Source organism: Columba livia, chromosome 28 (genome assembly GCF_036013475.1).
Source record: "Columba livia isolate bColLiv1 breed racing homer chromosome 28, bColLiv1.pat.W.v2, whole genome shotgun sequence".
In the NCBI taxonomy this organism is placed as follows: Eukaryota; Metazoa; Chordata; class Aves; order Columbiformes; family Columbidae; genus Columba; species Columba livia.
The window spans coordinates 52768-71713 of record NC_088629.1 but is presented as its reverse complement, the minus strand read 5'-3'; the positions used below and the strand labels follow the sequence as shown (position 1 = coordinate 71713).

General features: G+C 53.2%; 2 protein-coding genes and 1 long non-coding RNA gene across 11 annotated transcripts in view; 1 reads left to right on the top strand and 2 right to left on the bottom strand.

Moving 5' to 3' along the window:
• Positions 1-13: 13 nt before the first annotated feature.
• Positions 14-8464, bottom strand: LOC102083885 (SLAM family member 7). 9 transcript variants are annotated; one of them, XM_065042712.1, is made up of 10 exons: positions 8325-8464; positions 7031-7342; positions 5253-6585; positions 4901-5161; positions 4704-4730; positions 3906-4007; positions 3688-3732; positions 2094-2146; positions 1656-1766; positions 14-1422 (listed from the first exon to the last, which is right to left on the bottom strand). In XM_065042712.1, exons 3-10 carry the CDS (start codon positions 5653-5655, stop codon positions 1336-1338), a joined length of 1089 nt encoding a protein of 362 aa, XP_064898784.1. In that variant the 5' UTR covers positions 5656-6585; positions 7031-7342; positions 8325-8464; the 3' UTR covers positions 14-1335. The 9 variants fall into 9 exon arrangements, with proteins under 9 accessions (XP_064898784.1, XP_021138500.1, XP_021138501.1 ...); XM_021282825.2 differs by having other exon boundaries at positions 5253-5549; XM_021282826.2 differs by having other exon boundaries at positions 5253-5484.
• LOC102083581 (uncharacterized) overlaps positions 7135-18946 on the top strand; it is a 33473-nt gene continuing 21661 nt past the window's right edge. Inside the window, exons 1-4 of the long non-coding RNA XR_010468321.1 lie at positions 7135-7276; positions 15416-15593; positions 17381-17419; positions 17504-17580. This is a non-coding gene — a long non-coding RNA (uncharacterized LOC102083581). The remainder of the gene's footprint in view (positions 7277-15415; positions 15594-17380; positions 17420-17503; positions 17581-18946) is intronic.
• On the bottom strand, positions 8291-15380 carry LOC102083705 (signaling lymphocytic activation molecule). Its single transcript, XM_021282823.2, has 8 exons — positions 15209-15380; positions 12675-13001; positions 12040-12321; positions 10912-11019; positions 10202-10281; positions 9925-9996; positions 9478-9726; positions 8291-9369 (listed from the first exon to the last, which is right to left on the bottom strand). Exons 1-8 carry the CDS (start codon positions 15258-15260, stop codon positions 9307-9309), a joined length of 1233 nt encoding a protein of 410 aa, XP_021138498.2. The 5' UTR covers positions 15261-15380; the 3' UTR covers positions 8291-9306.

The following is an 18946-nucleotide window of genomic DNA, read 5'->3' as shown; positions in this document are numbered from 1 at the left end:
ACAGAAACTGATCTCAGATGCATCTTGCATTTTTATTCCAGTAGCTCCTAGAGGGGTCTCCTGTGCCAGGCACTTCAAAGAAATCTCTGGTTTCACCCCTGAATAATTTACTATCTGCACAGACAAGACAGAGAGCAAGGGGAAGCAGCATGCACGGGAAGAGGCATCACCACTTGGGCAGCATCTGTCTGTCTGTCAGCGCCGGAAAATTGATGCCAATGTGTGTGTTTTCATCAGTTGACTGGTCTGGGCAGGACAGGGGAGAAGGGTGGGTGGGGAAGTGTCCGGGAACCCAGGTCCCTGTGGGCACCAGCTCAGAGTGAACCCAGGCAGATCCTGCTGGTACGCAGCCACGACCACCCTGTGCAGCATCTCTGCATCACTCAGGGCTCAGAGACCTGCTCTCCTCCCTTAAGGTCTGCTGGGAAGCCACCTCACTGCAGCCACAGCACTTCACATCCAAATATTTCATCCAAGAATAAAGGCCTCATATACAAACACATCAAAGGAATGGAGAAGCATGGCACCAGCCACATTCCTTGTCCTGCTTTCCCCTGAGCCTGGACCACCTCCTGTCCCCAGACTCCAGAGTGGCCCTGCAGCATCCCCGAGGACCACAAGTGCATTCACAGCATAAAGTGATGCTGAAGCATGGTGCAGGGCTGCGAGGTTCCGAAGGTCCATGGCAGGCCCAGAAGCAATGAGCACCAGGGAAGCATCATCAAGCACTGAGGAAGCAGCCGGCAGCACCAAAACCGCAGCAGCCGTGTGTGTGTGCCAGAGCAAAGGCACGTGTTTCCTTCTGCAGCTTTCTGCCACCAAGTGTTATTTTTGCTTTCTCTTGGTTTAGCAACCACAGGAGTCAAAGTATTTACCAAGTTTAAAAGTATAGCAAAAAGAAGGTTATTTAAAAGGACTTTAAGAAGCTCCTCAAGTTTTGCTGTCCTCTTGTCTGGAGGCTCCGCAGTGCAAGGTGCTGCAGAGCGAATTGCAGGAGCATCGGCTCATGTCCTTGCACTGAGAGGGCTGGGTTTGCAACCACATTTTTGGTCCATGTTCCTTGGTCTGGTCAGAGAGGGCAGAAAAATGAGCCCAGACCCCATGGGGATGCCAAAACACTGGTAAAGCTTCTATGCCAGACAAGCCTGCACTTCCATCCTTACATCAATGGTCAAGGACCACTGCCAGCAAGCAAAACAGGGACATCAGCCATAGGGAGGGAAGCGGGAGGATGCTGCAGTCCCATAGGCTGGGACCCAGCGGAGCAGAACACCGTGTTCAGAGCAGGCTGACGGGTGCACTGGAGCTGTGCCAGGGCTGTGCTGCAGGATCTGGTTAGCAGACTGACGAGTAGGGGCTTTTCTCATCCTGCTTCTGGCACCCCAGCATGCTGTTGCTCATCTTCTCATCATCTGTCTGCAACTGCAAAGGGACAAAAGCTTTGATTGTGCTCATGGTAGCCAACCCCTCCACTGGCAAGAGGGAAGGGATCCATGGGCTTGGCTTGAAACTCTGGACACTGAGAAAGCCCAGTGAAGACCCATCTGTCCCCATCCCTCACTTCAGTGGTTATGGCTCTCACCCTGAGGTTTTGTGCATCTCTTTCCTTGGTGCTGGAGTCCCTCCAGGGGAGATGGCCACAAACACGAACTCACCTGGGCCAGAGCCTGGATGGTGGAATAGATGGTTTTGGAGGTCTCTACACCAGAGGCCAGAGTCCGCTTTGAGTTGTCTTGCTGTGCTTTAGAGCAACTCCACAGGTGCACCTGGGGAAAAGATTTTTAAAAGTGTTTCCAGGGGATCTTAAAGCCTGGGTGGGCCAAAGAAACCAAGTTTGGTGGGGCTGGGAACGGAAACCCTGGTGATGCACCACGACGTGCAGGCAGGTTGTTGTGCTGGCTGCTTTTGGGCAAGTCCCCGCACAGGCATGTGTCCCTTTACCTTCCCAGGAGGATCTAACAGACAAAGCCTGGGGCTGTCCACCTGCTGTCCTTCCTCCCCAGGTGAACCCTGTCTCATGTGGGGACCCCCTGGCTGTGCAGCTTGGTCCAGCCACACACCTGGAAGATGGGGCTGAGGCTGGGCGAACTCACCTCCTGGTAAGGGCCGACTTGGGCGTACACTGTCAAGTACCCTGCTCCAGCATCTGCAAGGAGAAAAAAGCAGAGGGTCAGTGAGGGGTCAGGTTGCCGCATTTGGGAAGGGGCTGTGATGGATCCCTTGGATGACCCGCAGTGCTGCTGGGATGCTCCTCACGGAGGGCTGGAGAGAATCCTGTCTTAAAGTGTGCTGAGCTCAGGCAAAAGCCCAGCTTTGCAGGAGCTGCAGCCCCTAAGAGCTGATGGAGGTGTTTGCTGTGGGTCTGGGTCGAGGGGATCGTTGCTTTTCATCCCACTGTCTGTCCTGCCCTGGCCACTGCAGGAGTGAGGCTCTTGCTTCCAGCTCAAAGGACAGCAGTTAAAAAGGACTTGCTAGTAAAAATCAGGTTTTTATGTATAAATACAAGATCCCCATCTGCTTTTGAAGGGTAATATGAATTTGTCTTTCCTTCATATACTGCCACCATTGCAGCAAATGTTGGCATCAGGTTGGTCTCTGGCTCATCAAACAGAGTGAGGAGAGAGGATTTAAATCCTTCATAATCCCATTTTTTGATTAATATTTCAGTGCCTTTCATGTGAAGTGTTGCTGCCAGCCCCACGGAGGAACAACCACGCAGGTTTCAGCCCATGCAGAGAAGAGTGCTTCAGGGAGAGGTTTTTGCCCGTGGTTCCTAACAAAAGAGCTTGATTCTGGTGCTGGGTGCTCCTCGACATCCTGCTCAGGCACATGCAAATGCAAAACATGAGGCAGGAACTCCCCCATTCAAGACAGCTTTATTTCAGCTTATGCCAACAACAAAACATGCACATAAAAAACCCCCAAAAAAGTCAGTGAGGTCTCTGCTTGGCATTGGCTTAGTTGTAGCAGTGATGGGCACAGCGTATCCCATCACAAAACAGTCCTGAACATCAGGGAGAGGAGATGGGAACCAGTCCAGGGGTTTCTTCTTCCACTGGGTTTCTAAGCTGGACTCATACACTGAACCCCCAAGCCTACTGGAGCAGATCCTAAAGCAATGCCAAGGGTGTTCTTCAGTCCCTACGGCCACCGTTGTGCTGTGCCACCTCTCCTAGGAGCCTTGGATTTCTGTCCCCAAGAGCCAGTGACACCCGGCAGCAGCTGTTTCCGGTAGGGGCTGCTGGTGACAGCTGCTCGAGCTGTGCGTGGTGCTACACGGGGCTTGGTTCTCGATGTGGGATTGCACAGCCCCTCATCGCTTGTTTACATGTCTCCAGTTGTTTCTTGCCAGCTTTATATTTTCTCAAACTCCCTCTTGCTTTGGTGACATCATGGCTGCACTCTCAGCTCTTTCTTGGTGGTTTGGCATGAAGTTTTCCAGCAACAGACTGGGGGAGAGCACGTCTTCAGCCACCATGGCATCGCCTGGATCATCCCCTTTCACTCACCTCTGTGTGTGCCGGGTAGGGGCATAGGCAGGTGTCGGGGCCCCGTAAGGTGGGATATGCTCTGGTACCAAGCCACAGTGATGGATGAGTTCCCTCCTGATCTTAAATGTGACCAGGCTGTTCCCATCAGGAAAAAGTGGGAGGAAGAAAAATGCCTGGGAGAGCCTCAGACTCCTACCTGTGTTCGTAGCCTCGACTGCAGGCAAATGGAAGTTCTTCCAGCCTGGGGGAGAAGCAACACGGGGCTCCCGTCAGCAGCAGCAACCAAGGGAACCCCACACAGCATCCTCAACCCCGCGGGTGCCCGGGCACAGGGGCTGGCTGTGTCTTCCCCACTCAGGTCCCATCTGCTCACTAGGTCTGCAGGGACAGTAACCTGCATGGGAAGCAGCTCACCTTTGGATTTACAGTAGATCAAGAAGATAACCACTGCTAAAAGCACTCCCACTCCGGTCACCGCTGTGGCCACGATTCCAGCCTGCCTGCTGGAGTAGGTGCCTTGAAAGAGAAAAATCCAGCAGCAACATCCCAAAACACATCTGCCTCTTCCTGGCATCAGAGCAGGGGAAACAGGCATGTCTCTGCTCCAACACCCCTGCTGAGCCCTTCCCTGCTTTACAGAGACCCATGTTTCATGATAACATGGTCCAATGCAGAAAGGAGGCGACACACTGCACAAGGACGAGTGGCTTTGCAGACAGAGCAGTAGCTGGGAGACTCTCATGCCAGCGCCTCCACCACTACCCATTTTGGTGTCCCTTTCCACTCCAGGGACCTCATGAGTGGCTTTTGGAGGGCCAAAGCCCCAGTGGGCTGGGGCAGCAAACATACATAGAACCACGGTCCCACCTCAAGCCCATCCTTGGCTTTGCCTTTCTGTTGCATGAATTGATTTGATGCTCCCACCCCAAGCTGGGACTTTTTTGGAGGACAAACTAGAAATGGGGACCCACTTTCCCTCCCCAGATTCCCCAGGTGACAAATACATGCATGGATGCTAAGCCCACTGCCCGGAAAGCCTGGCTATCCCCTGTGAGCTATTTCGGGAGGAGACGGACTGTGCTGGTCTCGAGCTGCCCATCTCCCGCCTCCACAGGTGCAGGGATCTGGGGCCCTAGGCACTCTTTCCTGGCTTGGGCAGACTCAGACACTTAGGAGCAAAGCTGGACACAGACAGGCAGTTTGGCAGCTCACCAGTGATGGGAGGGTGGGTTGTGTTTTCTGACGGCACAGTGAGGGGAGAGAACAGGAAAAGCAGTAAGTGCCTCTGCCAGAGGTCTGGGCTTCTCTCTTTGCACACGAAGGTGCAGCTCAGGGGAGAGCTGGAGGCACTGGGAGCAGGATATGGCCCATCCCCACCACCCATCTACACACCTTTCCACAGCTGTTACCTGAGCAGAGGGCAGCAGGTGAGACCACGGTGGTGTTGTGGCTGCTAACGGGGTTTTGTGCCATGCACGTGAGCAGCAGCTTGTCTGGGGGTGACTCCTCCACCAGTATCGTGGGCCCCTCGCTCCACAACCCTCCCAGGCTCCAGCCGTAGGAGACATTGCCATAGCCAGACCCCAATGCAGTGCAGCGCAAGGCGTAGCGGCAGCTGTTGGCTGAGCAGTTCTGCACCGCGCAGGTCACTGTCAGCACCACTAGCTCTCCTGTGGGAAGTGGGGGACTGTCAGGAAAACCTTGACCCCCATATTTAGCACAAAGCATAAAAAAAAAATGCCAACACTAAGAGACGCTTACTGTACACGTGTAGAGTGAAGGTGGTTTTTGCCCCCGTGGTGGTCTTTGCAGTGTAGGTACCAGCGTCGCCCATCCTCAGCTGGGAGATGGTGAGAGCGCTGCCGTTCTTGGGGAAGGCCAAGCGTGGCTTGTACTTGTCATCAAAAAACAGAGCTTCGGGAGGACTGCCAAATTTCACGGCCACTATGACATCGTGGTGAAAGCTCCAGGCTACGGTGTTTCCATCCAGGTTCTGGAGGTGGAAGGTGACGGACCTGCCCACAGCCCTGGTCACCTCAGCCCTGACACTGGAGCATACTAAGGAGAGAAGCCAAGCTTGGGGCTGGCTAGTGGAGAAGGCAGGAGGGCTTGGGGAAGGGTCCTCAGCTAAAAAGAGCCTGGTTCCACTGCAATCACACAGCATGATGCCATGGACAGTCTGATCTACAGAGGCCAGAGCCCCACATGCTCTCTCACAAAGCACCTCTACTCAGCTGTCGGTAAAGTCAGAATCATAAAATGGTTTTGGTTGGAAGGCACCTTCAAAGCTCATCCAGTCCAACCCCTGCCATGAGCATCTTCGCCCAGCTCAGGTTGCTCAGAGCCCCGTCCAGCCTGGCTTGAGATGTCTCCAGGGATGGGGCATCCACCAACTCTCTGGGCAACCTGGGTCAGGGTCTCACCACCCTCAGTGGGAACAATTTCTTCTTCATGTCCAGCCTGAATCTCCCCTCCTTTAGTTTAAAATCATCACCCTTTGTCCTATTGCAATAGATCCTACTAAAAAAATCTGTCCCTATATTTCTTATAAGTACAGAAAGGCCGTACGAAGGTCTCCCCAGAGCTTCTCTTCTCCAGGCTGAACACCCCAGCTCTCTCAGCCTGTCCTCCCAGCAGAGCTCACCTCCATGAGGAGGCAAGAAAATAGGGGACTTCTTCCCCAAATATGCAGCTTCTTCTCCCTTCTTCAGAGAAAGAGGAAGACATTTATCTCTTATTTTGGATACTTCCCATTTCAAATAAAGCAGTTCCTCCCTGTTTGGGTGGGGGATGGAGTTTTTCTCCCCAGTTCCTGGAAAGGAAACTGATCCTGGCTCAGCCAGACCCTGCGGCTGTCACCTCTCCCAGGGGTTCTGCCTTTCTGGTCCCCCCCTGCCCGGATGCCCCCAGGACAACAAGAACAGGCATCTCTGGCCACAGAGAAGGAAAAACTGGCTGGGGAGATAAAGTTGAAGGAAATTCTGCTGGAACAGTAGATAAAACAGCTGAGGGGCTCATTTGGCAGCAAAACCCTCATCAAGGATGCAGGGAAGGGTCCAGGGCAGAGCCACCATCTCTGCCTGTTACAACTTGCCTGAAAAGAGGTAGAAAGTGCCTCCTGTTTCAAACAGCCCTAAATACCCCACAACAAAACCACAAAACCACGGAAAACTCAGAGATAACATGCAGGGTGCAGACTACAAACATGGAGCAGAATAGAGAACTCAGCAGTTGGGACACATCTGACAGCAACTGGATGGAAACCAGGCCAGAGCAGACACCTGACACATTCACGCCTTAGCAGAGGAGGACTGCATGAGAGGCCAGCACTGAATCTTGCTGAGCACCTTTCACACCAGTTTTCCCAATTTCTTTTGGACAACTGCATCCCTGTAGAGCTGCACTTGCACCCAGAGGTGCTGGTCCTGCATGCATGAGCCCTGTCTCCGCTCTCTCTCAAGTCCCTTAAACCACCCTGAGCTCTTCATGGGCTCCTTCCCTTCCACCACCGAGGGGAAAAATCAGCATCTTGCACTTACTTGCTTGATGGAGGAGGAGGAGGGTGAGTGACAGGCACTGCAAAGCATCCATCAACTCCAATGCACTCAGAGGGGTTCTCTGCACCCGAATATTCACTACAGGTTGTGGCAGCAAGAGGAAGACAAAACGCCTGTGCAGCTTTCCCTTCCGCGGTGGATGGGTGGAGAAAAGCTACACGCTTTGTCTGTTGGGGGTGACACCAAGTCTCGTGACAGAAGGGGTATGACGAGGAGGAAAGTTCCATGGTACGTGCTGAAAAACTCCATTTCCAAGCAAAGGCAAGTGTGGCAGTTGAGGGAGACTGGGAGTCCCTGGGGAAATGAGCAGAGCCCTAGTGAGGACTGGGGAGCCCTTGGGAACCAAGGCAAGACCTCAGGAGAACTGGGGAGCCCCATAGAGTCAAGGCAAGCCATGGGGAAGACTGGAGAGTTTTGGGGAGCCAAGACGAGCCTTGGGAAAGACTGTGGAGCCCTGGGAAGCCAAGGCAAGCCCTGGGGAATTCTGGGGAGCCTTGGGAAACCAAAGTGAGATCTGGGCAGCTTGAGAGATCTGAGGCGAGCCCTGGAGAAGACTGGGGAGCCTTGGGGAACTGAGGCAAGTCCTTGGGAGTACTGGGTGTCCTTGCAGAGCCAAGGAGAGCCTTGGGGAATATTGGAGAGCCCACGGGAGATGAGGCGAGGTCTATGGATCTTGGTGAGCCTAGACAAGTGCCTCATTTCACAATAGTAAAGCACTAACATTGTTCCTGAACTAAAAACAGTTCCTCTCTTTGGCAATGCCTGGCAGTGGGGTGAGATAAGAGACACCCTGGGGGATGAACCACCCTGCAGATGACTTTACCTCCTCCAATCATCACATGGGAGCTCAGTGTGTCCACGTCATTGTGGCTCAATTCTCCTCTGTGTAAACTCTTCTCTATATTTAGTATCTGACATCTGGCACATCCCAATGGCACCACGCAGGGTCAAGGACCTGTCCAATCGTTCTGCAATGACCAGTTCCATCCTGCACTAAGTGCCAGTCACAGAAACTGGAGCTTTTACACCATTTTAGAGTCATAAGGACAAGAGTGACCTTGATCTTCTCTAGACCTGTCTATGCCCCTGGGGGAAGTGGTCATTTTGTGGGTAGACTTTTCCAATGAAGCAGCTCAGCTGATTTTCTGTAGTGAGAAAAGGAGGAAGCTTGTGATGTGCCAAAACACTGATTTCTCTTCCCCCCAAGGCCTGATCCAACCCCTAACACACACCTCCAGCAAACCTTTCCAAAAGACTTTACTATAAATTTATTTACCTTTCCCTTAGTAGCAGCACACAAAATCAGATCTGCTGTATGAGCCAAGTTATGTTGGGATTATGAAACAGCTCAGACTGAGGGCAGGCTGGAAAGAGTTGACAGCCCAAATCCCTCACATCCAGGTTCCTCCAGCATCCCCACACTGGATATTTCCAAAGGGAAGATGGGAGATGCTATGAGGAGGATGGTGGCCAGGCAGGGGCTGCATGCCCCTTCTCAGTCAGAAATTCAGCTTTAAATGGTCCGCCTGGAAGATCCTTGTCTCTTCGTGTGATGGAGATGGAAAAGTGCAGTGGGACGTGGCTGCTGCCCCGGGCATGGGTGAGGGGCTGCGGGTGCCCCCGGTGCAGGGCTCAGCCCTGAGGGGATTGCAAAACTTTCTTCACCACTTTGGCCAAAACCCAGGAGTTTCATAACCAACTGTGGAGCAGATGTCAAAAAAAAAATTCACTTCTGATTTTTCTACATTGTCATTTAACCCATATCCCTGAGAGTCACAAGTGCCACTCATTGCAATGAGCTCCCTCTAGTGAACCTGGGGCCACAGGATAAGACTGTAAGGTGAAAACCCACAGGGCAGCAATGAAGTTGGAATGTAAATCTGCTCTGGCTATGCTTCCCAGTGCTGCACCACAGTGCTGATGGGTTGAGACATCCTCTCCAAGGTGCTGTTTCTCTCTCCCTTGCTCATGCGGAGCTGCAGGGTCATATCCAGAGCCCCTCTACCCTTTCCTGGTGCTTCAGCATCTCACTGGCTGCCCTTAGTCACAACCTGGTGAGATTTCTTGCTTTGCTTCAGCCCTGTTCTTTGCTCCGCTGTCCCTCACCTCCGCATTGGCATCGCCCCAGCTCAGCTGTGGTGGGTGTTGGCGTGTACCAGAGGGTTTTGCCCCAATTCCCCAGGGACAAGAGGGGTTTCCTCCAGCCGGGAATGGGGATGTCAGTGTGCAGTGAGCAGAGCTGGAGACTGGGCTGGGCATCAGACCATGGGCCTCATCACACTGGCGTATACTGTCTTGGGCTCCACATCAGGGCTTGGTGTCTGTAGCAAAAAACAGGGAAGCAAGAGGTTCGGTGAGGCATCTCAACTGGGGGATGCTGCGGGGTGTCCCAAGTGATGCCCCAGTCCTGGAGGGCAGCCTCCCTTTACCTGCGAGAGGGAAGGTGGCTTTGCTGGGAGGGTGCACACAGGGCGCAGGGCTCTGCTGGGAGCCAGGGCTGTGTCTGGGGGCAGACCGGTGGCTGCAGCGTAGATGGTGGTGCAGGAGGCATGCTCAGCAGCGGGGACTTCTTTCTGCTTCCATGTGGAGAGTGAAGGATCAGCAGCAGCAGCTGGCTTGCCACAGGTGCTCTTTTCTCCTTCTACCCCCACGTCGTCCCTGGTTTGCACTGAGCAGGACTTGGAGAGGGGGGAAAAAATGCCCAGTTTGTCCCCAAAGCCACCCTGGGATGCTGGGGGCTGGGGAATCAGCAGCACCCAAACTTATTCCCAATGATTCCCAAGTTAACAGCGGCCAGGCTGACTTCTGCAATGGCAAGGATGGGTGACCCCGGGGTGTCCACAGCCATCCCAGTCCCCCATGGTCACTAATTTTACCTGTTGCCTCACCAGCCATGGGGCTGTGTTGACACTCAGAGGCCAAAACCCACAATGGAGGGTGCTGCAGACCTGTAAGGAGGGACCCAGCAGCAACCAGCGACTTTGGGTGCTGCTGTCCAAGACCCCCACCCAAGAAACCCCAGCAGGGTTGTGCCCACAGTCCCTGAAGGCTGCAGCACTCAGGATCCTGTCACTGAAGGAGTTTTTCCATCGCTAAAGGAGCATTTTTCCCCATGCACCAAGACAGGCTGAGATCGTGATGGCCATGGCTCACCTCCACCCGCTGCACTTGGGAGTAGATGGTGTGCACTGTGCTGTCCTCAGCAGGTGACAATTGCTCCTGCTCCTGGCCAGCTGTGGGAGGATAATCACATCAGAGGGGAGCAGGAACTGGGGGGGACCCTGGCACTTTGTAATCCACATCAAACTCCTGTGCCCCAGGGCACGGTGAGGGTGAGCCCATGCTGGGTCTGTCTGCGGCACAGTGCCTGCTGGCTGAACCTGGCTGTGTCCCTCTCACCTGCCCAGCCATGGTCAGAGGATTTCTGGGCGCTACAGGTCACATTAGCAAATTGGTCACTACACAGGGAATGTGATGGGGTGGCAAAGATCAGCTGAGGCACTTTGAGAGATGATGTTCTCTTGAATGTGGGCTGGGATCATTCAGTTCCCTTTGAGACCTGGAGATGTGATCTCAGATGCACATAATCCAGGTGAAGTGTTGGAGAACACATGCAGGTACATTTCTTTTTTTCTTTTTTTTTTTTAAGCTGTTTTTCTTCGTGCCCTTGACACTATGCTTCAGGAGAAACACATTTTGCTCCTTTCCACAGGCCAGGGTACCCTGCAGATGAGGTGTCCATGGGGATCAGCCCCTTGGTCTATTAGCTGGACCTGTCTGGGGGCAATTTCTGTCCCCTCTGCAAGGCTCATCCCACCTGTGGACCACCAACTGCCCCAGCACCACTCCCTCACTGCACTCACCAACAGGTGTGGCCAAATGAGCAATGACGAAGGCCATGGTCAGCACCACTAAGGCAATGGGCGCCACCACCATCAGCACGAGGTGCTCCATCCTCAGCCCAGTGCTGCCTGGGATGGGGAACAGAAAAGGGAGGGCGTCAGCCACTGGCCCTGGGGCCCAGGGTCACCCAGAGCTGAACAGAACAGGCTGCTAAATTCTGCCTTCATCTCACCGCCTAATTTTGGTAGAACAGGAAACAAGAGACAGGAAATGCTTTTCTTGAGCAGAGCTCTCTCTAATTGCCACCAGACTGCAACAGTCAGCAAAAAAACTGCTGGAGGATAGATTGGGGCAAGACAAAACCCTAAAAACATCTCCAGTGGCTTTATGGAGGCCTGCAGGGAGGCAGCTCCTGTGTACAACAGCCTTGCATGGCAGGTGCATGAGAATGGGGCCCTGGGACAGAGCTCTGCAGTTCCCAGCACAGGGAGGCACCCGGGGTGGCCCTGCTCAAGGGCCACTAATGGTGACACCGTGCAGAGATGTCCCACCATGCAAGGGGTGTTGGGGCAAAATTATGAGAAAGAAACCCCAAACCCCCCAGGGTGTTTCATTTCAGCATCTCCCTTTCTTAAGCAAGAGTCCCAACCATTTTTTCCATGGAGATAGTTTCTCAGCACAAGTCACCACGAAAGCCCCAGCACAGTTCCATGCAGAGGTTCCATGTGAGTTCACCTCTGGCTCCCTGGAGAAAGGGGCAGCCGCCATGTCACCCAGCCCCAGCAAAAGTCCCCCACGTCACAAGGGAGTGCTAGAAAACCCCGGTGAGAGTGTGACTTTTACCCTGAGAGACTCTGGAGGGAAAGTTGTCACCGAGGTTTTTCTCCTCCCCAGACCGCCCAGCATATGAGTGTCATGCACTTAAAATAAGATCTGAGCACCAGAGCGTGGTGGCCGTGCTGCCTGAGGAGGCAGGTGGGACCCACAGCTCTGGGGCCAGCATTTACAGGGAGGACTGAGCAACCCTGGGCCACTTTCCCTGTGAAAGGCTCCTTTGAGGCTGCCTAAAACAGCATGAAAAAGTCCCCTGCAAAGTGAGAGGAGGACCAAGAGGCTGGAGAGAGCCACATCAGCACTTGGCGACTTACCCCCTTGCTCGTAGCTACATTCAAAGGACTTGAAGGGAACAACACCCCTGCTGATAGGGTTGCTGGCTGTGCAGGCACAGGCAATGCTGGAGTTCTGTAGGGGGTAGGAGAGGTGCAGGAGGCTTCCATTGTGGGTGCAGAGCCCCGAGGTGCCAGCATCCCAGCCTTCCCAGCTGTAGGAGACACTGTCCCCTCGCTCTGCTGTGCAGTTGACGGTGATCGTGCAGCTGCCATTGGCCAGCTCCCAGCTGAGGATCTGGATGCTGGGATCAGACACCGGCTCTAAAGAAAAGAGGAAGGGCAAAGGCTTGTGGCTGGGGAAGGATGCAAACGTTGCCTTGGTCCCTGCCTGGGAAATCCTTCTGGCCATTCCTAAATCCCCAGGTGATGGAGAGGAACCAGTCTGGCCCCAGAGCCACTGCAAATGGCATTAGAGACATGGTCTACACACCCCCAAAGGCTTATTGGGGTACCCAGACGGGGCTGCAAGAGGGTCCTGGACTCACTGCAGCACCTTGACATCAGGGTGGGCATCTCCCACCCCTCTCAACCACTGCCCACCTCCCACACCTGCTTCCAGCATTGCCAAAGGCTGGGAGCATCCAGCATGGTCCTCCCAAAGCAGTGTGTCTCACCGTACACCTCCAGCTGTATCTGCCAGACTTTCTCCTCCGACTCCTTGCTGACAATGTACTCGTAGAGCTGCCTGTCCTGCCGACTGGTGTTCAGGATCTCCAGGGAGAAATCCAACTCGTGGAAGCGAGTCCGTCCCTTCATGTAGTTGGTGTAGTTGCCGCCCAAGTACTTGAGGAGAACAAGCTTCCTCTGTGGGTCCTCTGTGTCCCGCTTCCACACAGCTGTCCCAAAGTGCAAGGTGAGGTTCTGGAGTTCAGGGGGTATCCGCAAGATTGACGCCTTCCCCAAAGTGCCCAGCACTGTCTCTCTCACTCCATGGCCCATGTCTGGGAGGAGAGGGGAGAGAAGGGCTGAGGCAGGCACGAGGAGCTCAGAGTGACCGTCCCCCATCCAAGCTGTGTCAGAGGAGTACAGATGCCCACGGAGCTGCAGTAGCCAGCAACGGCATCAGACCCACCCCAGTAATCCACAGAGTGGATTCAGGTTCAGGTGTGGGTTCAGGTGTAAATCCCAGGTTGTCCTTCTCCTGATCAAGGTGGTCGCAGGTGTGTTTCTTGATGGCCATGGAAAAATGCTCTTACAAAGAGGGTGTAAGCATGTCCAGGGATGGTGGGACAAAGATTTGGACCACCCACCCATCCCAAAACACCTCGACCACTTGGCTTCCCTGGAGAGCATACAGGAGGAACTTCTCCCCCAAACCCTTTCCTGTCTTTGGCTGCAAGGCAGTGATTCATATCTGCCCACACCCCCAGGGCAAACAACTTTGTTTTCATAGGAAACAGCGTGGGGAGCAGTGCCAGCCACCAGCAGCAAGAGCATGGAAGGGACCTCAACCACGTCACCCCCATGTTTCCTACTGACTTCTTTCCATCAGAATGAGGGTTTGCCCCAGAAAAGAAAAGAGAGAGGAAGCTACCCCGGAAGAACAGGTCTGGGGAGGCTCAGATAAACCCAGTGTCTGCCTTTCCTGTGGCACTTATGTTTCCAGTAAAAACCACAGAGCAAACGCTCTCTCTGCTGTCATCACAAGTGAGTGCTATCACTCATTATTTTTCCACCTCTATGGCAAAAAAACACAGCAGTTCCTGAGCTGTCCCTGTGGACTACATTTCCCAGGCGTTGAAGCAGCCATGTGGACACAGTCGCCGTCCTGCAGAAACCCCATGGTCCAGCTGACTCAGTGCTTCACACTTTTTTTTTGCTGATACATTTACTGGAAAGACCAATACACAGACAGATGCTGTATTTTCTCAGAAACATATTTTTTGACGCACAGTGGTTAGGCTCTTCATTCATTACCAAATGGAAAAGCCCTTTTTACATCATGTTAGAAAAATCATCTGCCCAGGCAAGGAACATCTCCTTTGTGGGGAAGACAACTCAGCTGGAACAAGGCTACAGGGAGAAGGATGTAAAGAGCTCTGGAATCATCTGTGATGGAACCCAGATGGAGGTCATGGAAGACAACAAGTGATCTGCACAAGCATGGCACTGGGTCTGGGGTAGCCCTTGCATCAGATATTGGGCCAGTGGGACTTTTGGCATGCTGGCTGGACAGAAAATCCCAGGGGGATTTTACAGGCAGATATTCTAGTAACAGTGAGCCAGAAAAGCTGAGGAGAAACCCCAGCTCTGCCAAGGTCTCTGTTTTCCCAGCCAAGCCCTTTGTTTTGCTCCCAGCAATTGTGCAGATGTGGTGGCAGAGGGCTCGTGGGGCTGCAGGGACACATGGTGTCGCCAGAGAAGGGGACCTGATGTCAGCCTGGCATCAAGAGGAGGGTCAGGATCAGTCACAGCTCCTGTTGCTCTGCTTAGGGACCCTGGCCTCTCTGAGCTCTTTTGTGCCACCAAAACTGATTTCTCAGCAGCCTCCTGTAACTGCCATCAGGCTGGAAGGAGAGGACCTAGGAGCCCTGCTTATGTCCGGGTGGTCCTCACTCCCTGACAAGTGAGGGGAGTAGATTTTGACTTGTCTAGAACACCACCATCTCCACGACACCATCCACAGCCAGCCACAGCTCTCCAGGCAGCCAGAAAACAGGCATTGCCCCACTGTCAGTCCCCTTCCACTTGCCTTATACATGCTTTATTACTTGAGTACCATCTCCCAGCCCACCAGCAACTCTTGACCCAAGACACTCTCAGTATCACAGGGAGTGAGATGCTCCACCAAGGACCTTTATCTCACATACCCCAATTCATATCTGGTACTAAATTATTTGCTTGGTGCTATTAATACCCCATCAAAACATACGGTAGAGTTCTTCACTATTGCAGCTACACTTTGTCCATCACTGTTCATTCATCATCTTTTATTCTCTCCTCCCTCAGCCCAGGTGGTAGGAGCATATTAGGGATGCACTGTGCATCCAGCTTGGAGTTGTGAGCCATTTATCTTCTATTTATACTCAGTTTGCCCACCTGGCTGGCACACAGTTTGTGATTTCTAAAGGTCTTCATATCTGACCAAAAAAACCCCAAAACCCCATGATCCGAACAGAGTATTTCAGGGAGAGGAAAACATACATACCCCAAAGACAGCTGAGAGAGATCAACAGCCAGAGCCCCACACTGCAGCCCATGCCTCTATCACAGAGCTTCTGCTGCAGTAGAGTTAATATCTGCTGCCGGGATCATTACAGGAACAGGTGTGCTCAAATCAGAGACGCTGTCCTGGGCCGTGTGTTTCCTGTTTTTGGTTGAATTACTACTTTCTTTTTTTTTTTTTTTCCTTCAGTGGAAAATATTCAAAGCACCGAGTTGCTCCGCTGAACGCTTCACCAGAAACAGCCCAAGAGATCTGCAGAAGGAAACGGGGCATCAGTTTCAAGTTGGTACCAGAACTACATCATCCTGCCACAGGTCCTTAACCCAACTCCGAAAGAAAAGGAAATGACCAAATGACCAGTGAGAAAGTAAGTTTGCTTATGGTATCAGTTTCCCAGGGCTGTACAGAACCTTTAAACCCTGATACCACAGCAGGGGTGGAGGCAGGTGGCCACATGGCAGCGTCCCAAACCCTACTTCTCCATCTCAGTTCCATGGGACCGGGATCCCACAGGAAGGCCCCCCAGAGAGCCGGCTTGCACTGGTGCTCACAGCCGTGGTGCAGGAAAGCCTCAGATATTCTGGGATAAAACCACACCACTGCTTTGGGCTTGGATTGTGCAGGATCTACAGTGAGTAGAAGTACAAGTGGTCTTTAAAAGCCCACCAAGGAAAAGCCCAGTCTTTGTTCTCAGGCTGAGTGCTCACAGTGGTGACCTGGACTTCAGCTTGTTTGTCTTCAACCCCATCAGCCCAGACTGTGCTCAGGGATGGGAATGGTCCCCTCCCGGGGGGATGAAGGGTAGGTCACAGTCTCCTGCGCTCAGCAGAGAGCCAGAGATGGAGCATGGGGAAAACACCACTTGCTTGTTCCACTGCTGGAAAGGCGTGAGAAAAGCCAAGTTGTTTTTGTGTTTTTAGTGGAATGAATTATTCACCTCCCTCAGTGCTCGACTTGTGCATCTTTAAAATGGGAAAAGGGTTTTTTTCCTATTGCTTACCTCAAGTTTTTGTTGGCTTTTTTTTTTCTGGTTTTCAGATGAGAGCAGAGGCAACAGCGAGAAACAGGAATGACTCCACTGTTTTAAACCAAATTTGAGGGCCACAAGGAAATAAAACGTGAACTTATATCCCCATGCTTTTCATCAGAGCCAAACTCCAAGCTCTCCATGAGTTTTGCTTCAAACAAATTATTTCTAATGACAAAAAGCCTAAAACCACACTAGAGCTCCCCGGCACCATGATGGGCTGCTTCTCCCCACTCAGTGCTGCCATCCTGTGGCAAAACTCGGGTACAGAATAAAAACCATAACTAGAGGAGGCTTTGGGAGTAAATAATGCCTATAATCTACTCCAGCTATTACTTAAAACTCTGCAGACAGTAATTACCCCCGATTTATACAATAAAACTAAAAATAGTGGAATATAAATACTGGAGCACTAATTGGAAGTAATACCTGTAGAGAAAAAACCCTCTAGTTTATACTAAAATAAAAATCATGTGTGCTAGTCAATGCACTTAGTAGTAATGTAATGATAAAAATGTTAAAGTGTAAATAAATGAAATATTATTTAGGTGTGAGCAATAACTAAATTTAATGTCAGCTATTACTTAATGAACTAGGTGGTAATTATTCCCAATCTGTATCATAGTTTAAAAAACACATTGTTTGGAATTTCTTTTAAATGATAAAGGCAAAAACTAATTTGGAGTCATCAGTAGCTACATTTGAACAACCGTTATGAAATAAACTGCAGACATGAATGACTGCATAGGAAACAAAGTAAGGAAGCTTTAGGTTTTAAAAAGCATTGGAAAGTAATCAGGAGTGTTTAGTATATAAATTATAACAGCATGCAGTATAGTTAAACATATGTGAGGGTTATGGTCAGCGTTATGGTCAGGGTCAGGGTCAGGTTAGGGTTAGGGTTAGGATAAGGGTTAGGATTCGGCTTGTTTTAGGATTAGATTTAGCATTAGGATTAGGCCTAGGTTACGGTTAGGTTGAGGTTTAGGGTGTTCCAGCACTCTGCCCCAGTGATATGTAGCACCCCACAGCTTCTGCATTCTGCCAGGAAGGTGAGGCGGCGGTGGGCGTGGAGGAGCCCGGTATTGCCCAGTGACTCGCTTCAGCGTTTCCTTCTCGCTTTGCAGGCGCTTTGTGGGCCCTTCGGACCGGGAGGAGCATTTGCGGTGAGCCGGGCTAGGGGCGAGGAGGAGCGCGGGGCCGGGGACTCGTTCCAGGCGCTACAGATCTTTTGCTTCTCGCCGTCTTAGGCGTCACCAGCGCTGAGGATTTGTGACTGCGCCCGCGGCACGACGCGTGACCGGACCGCCCTGGAACTCAGCAGGAGGTGGGTGTCGCGGAAGGGGTCGGCGTTTGCCCCGCGACGCCACGTGCCGGCGCAGCTTAGCGAGCGTGTGCTTTCTCGTGCTCCTGCAGGCGCTGAAGAGGAACCCGGCGACGCGGGAAGACGGCCGTTGGTGCACGTGGCGTTTTCCTCTGCCGAAGATGGGTTCGGTCCCTCGGCCCTCTGAAAGCTAAGTGGAGGCGCGAGGGCTGGGAAGGGGCTGGGAATCGCAGGGACGGGGGGTTTAGCTCTGCTAAGGGCAAGGGCCGTCCAGGAACCGTCCCCTTGGCACGGGTCAAGGGCCCGGGGACCTTTACAGTGCGATGCCAGCGTGTGCCGGGCAGGGCAGCTCCAGCCTGCGTCTGCGTTGTGGTGTAGTTCGGGAAGCCTGCCTTGCGCCTGTCCGCCGATTCTGGCGTCTCGTTGCGTTCCAGAGGCACGAAAGGCCTCTGGGGTGCCATCCCGGCATCTGGAACGCTGGTGCCGATTGGGCGCCGGTTTTCTGGTGTCGGCAGCCGAAAGCGTGGCGGGTTCTTGCCTTTCGGCCGCTTCTGGTCAGGGCTGATTGTGGCGTTGTCCTGGGCTGTGCCGGCAGCTGTGCTCTCTACCCATCCAGTTTCAGGGACTGGAACTTCAAGATGCTGGGAAGAAGTTCTTAGGTGTTGCAGCAGCTTCTCGTTTGGTTGCGCCGTCTCTGCTCGGTTGCGGCGGTGCCGCCATCTCGTTAGGAGCCGTGACGTTGGGCTCCTTTTTCGTTTGGGGTTGCAGGAGAGGCTCCTCGCCTCACCGCTGCCTCCCCGTAGATCATGGGGATCGATGCCCGTCTGGTCTGGAGTGTCGTGTTCGTCGTGGAGCGTTTTTGGCGCTGTGGCCGTCGCGTGGTCTATAAGGTTCTGCAGAGCGTCTGTCGGCCCGGGTGCGCGTTTGGCTCGGAGCTGCTCTGCCCGGACGCGTGGAGTCAGGGGAGGGCGGACGGAGCTCTGGCGGTCCCCGGTTAATCTGCTGACGCGTTGAATTGCCTGGGCAGAGGCGGTGCGGTCATCTGGGATGGAGTGGCCGTGGGCAGGGGAGCGGAGGGTCCCCGCGCAGGCGTTTGAGAGCCTCCGCAAGAGCCTGGGATGTTATTGCGCGACAGAAGGCAGACCTGTGGGCTGGTCAGGCTGTTGATGGGCTGCTGGGTGACTCGCTGAATAACCTGATTTCAGGAGCAGAGGGACAACTCGGCACGGGAGAGCGACGGAGGAGGCGAGCTGTGCGCCGTAAGCAGGTGGGTCGGTGGGTGGTGCCAGAGGGGAGCTGTGCCATGTGGCTCTAGCTAAGCTCGGTCGTTTCTCTGTTTCCTAGGTGCGAAGCGAAGAGGAAAGCGGGC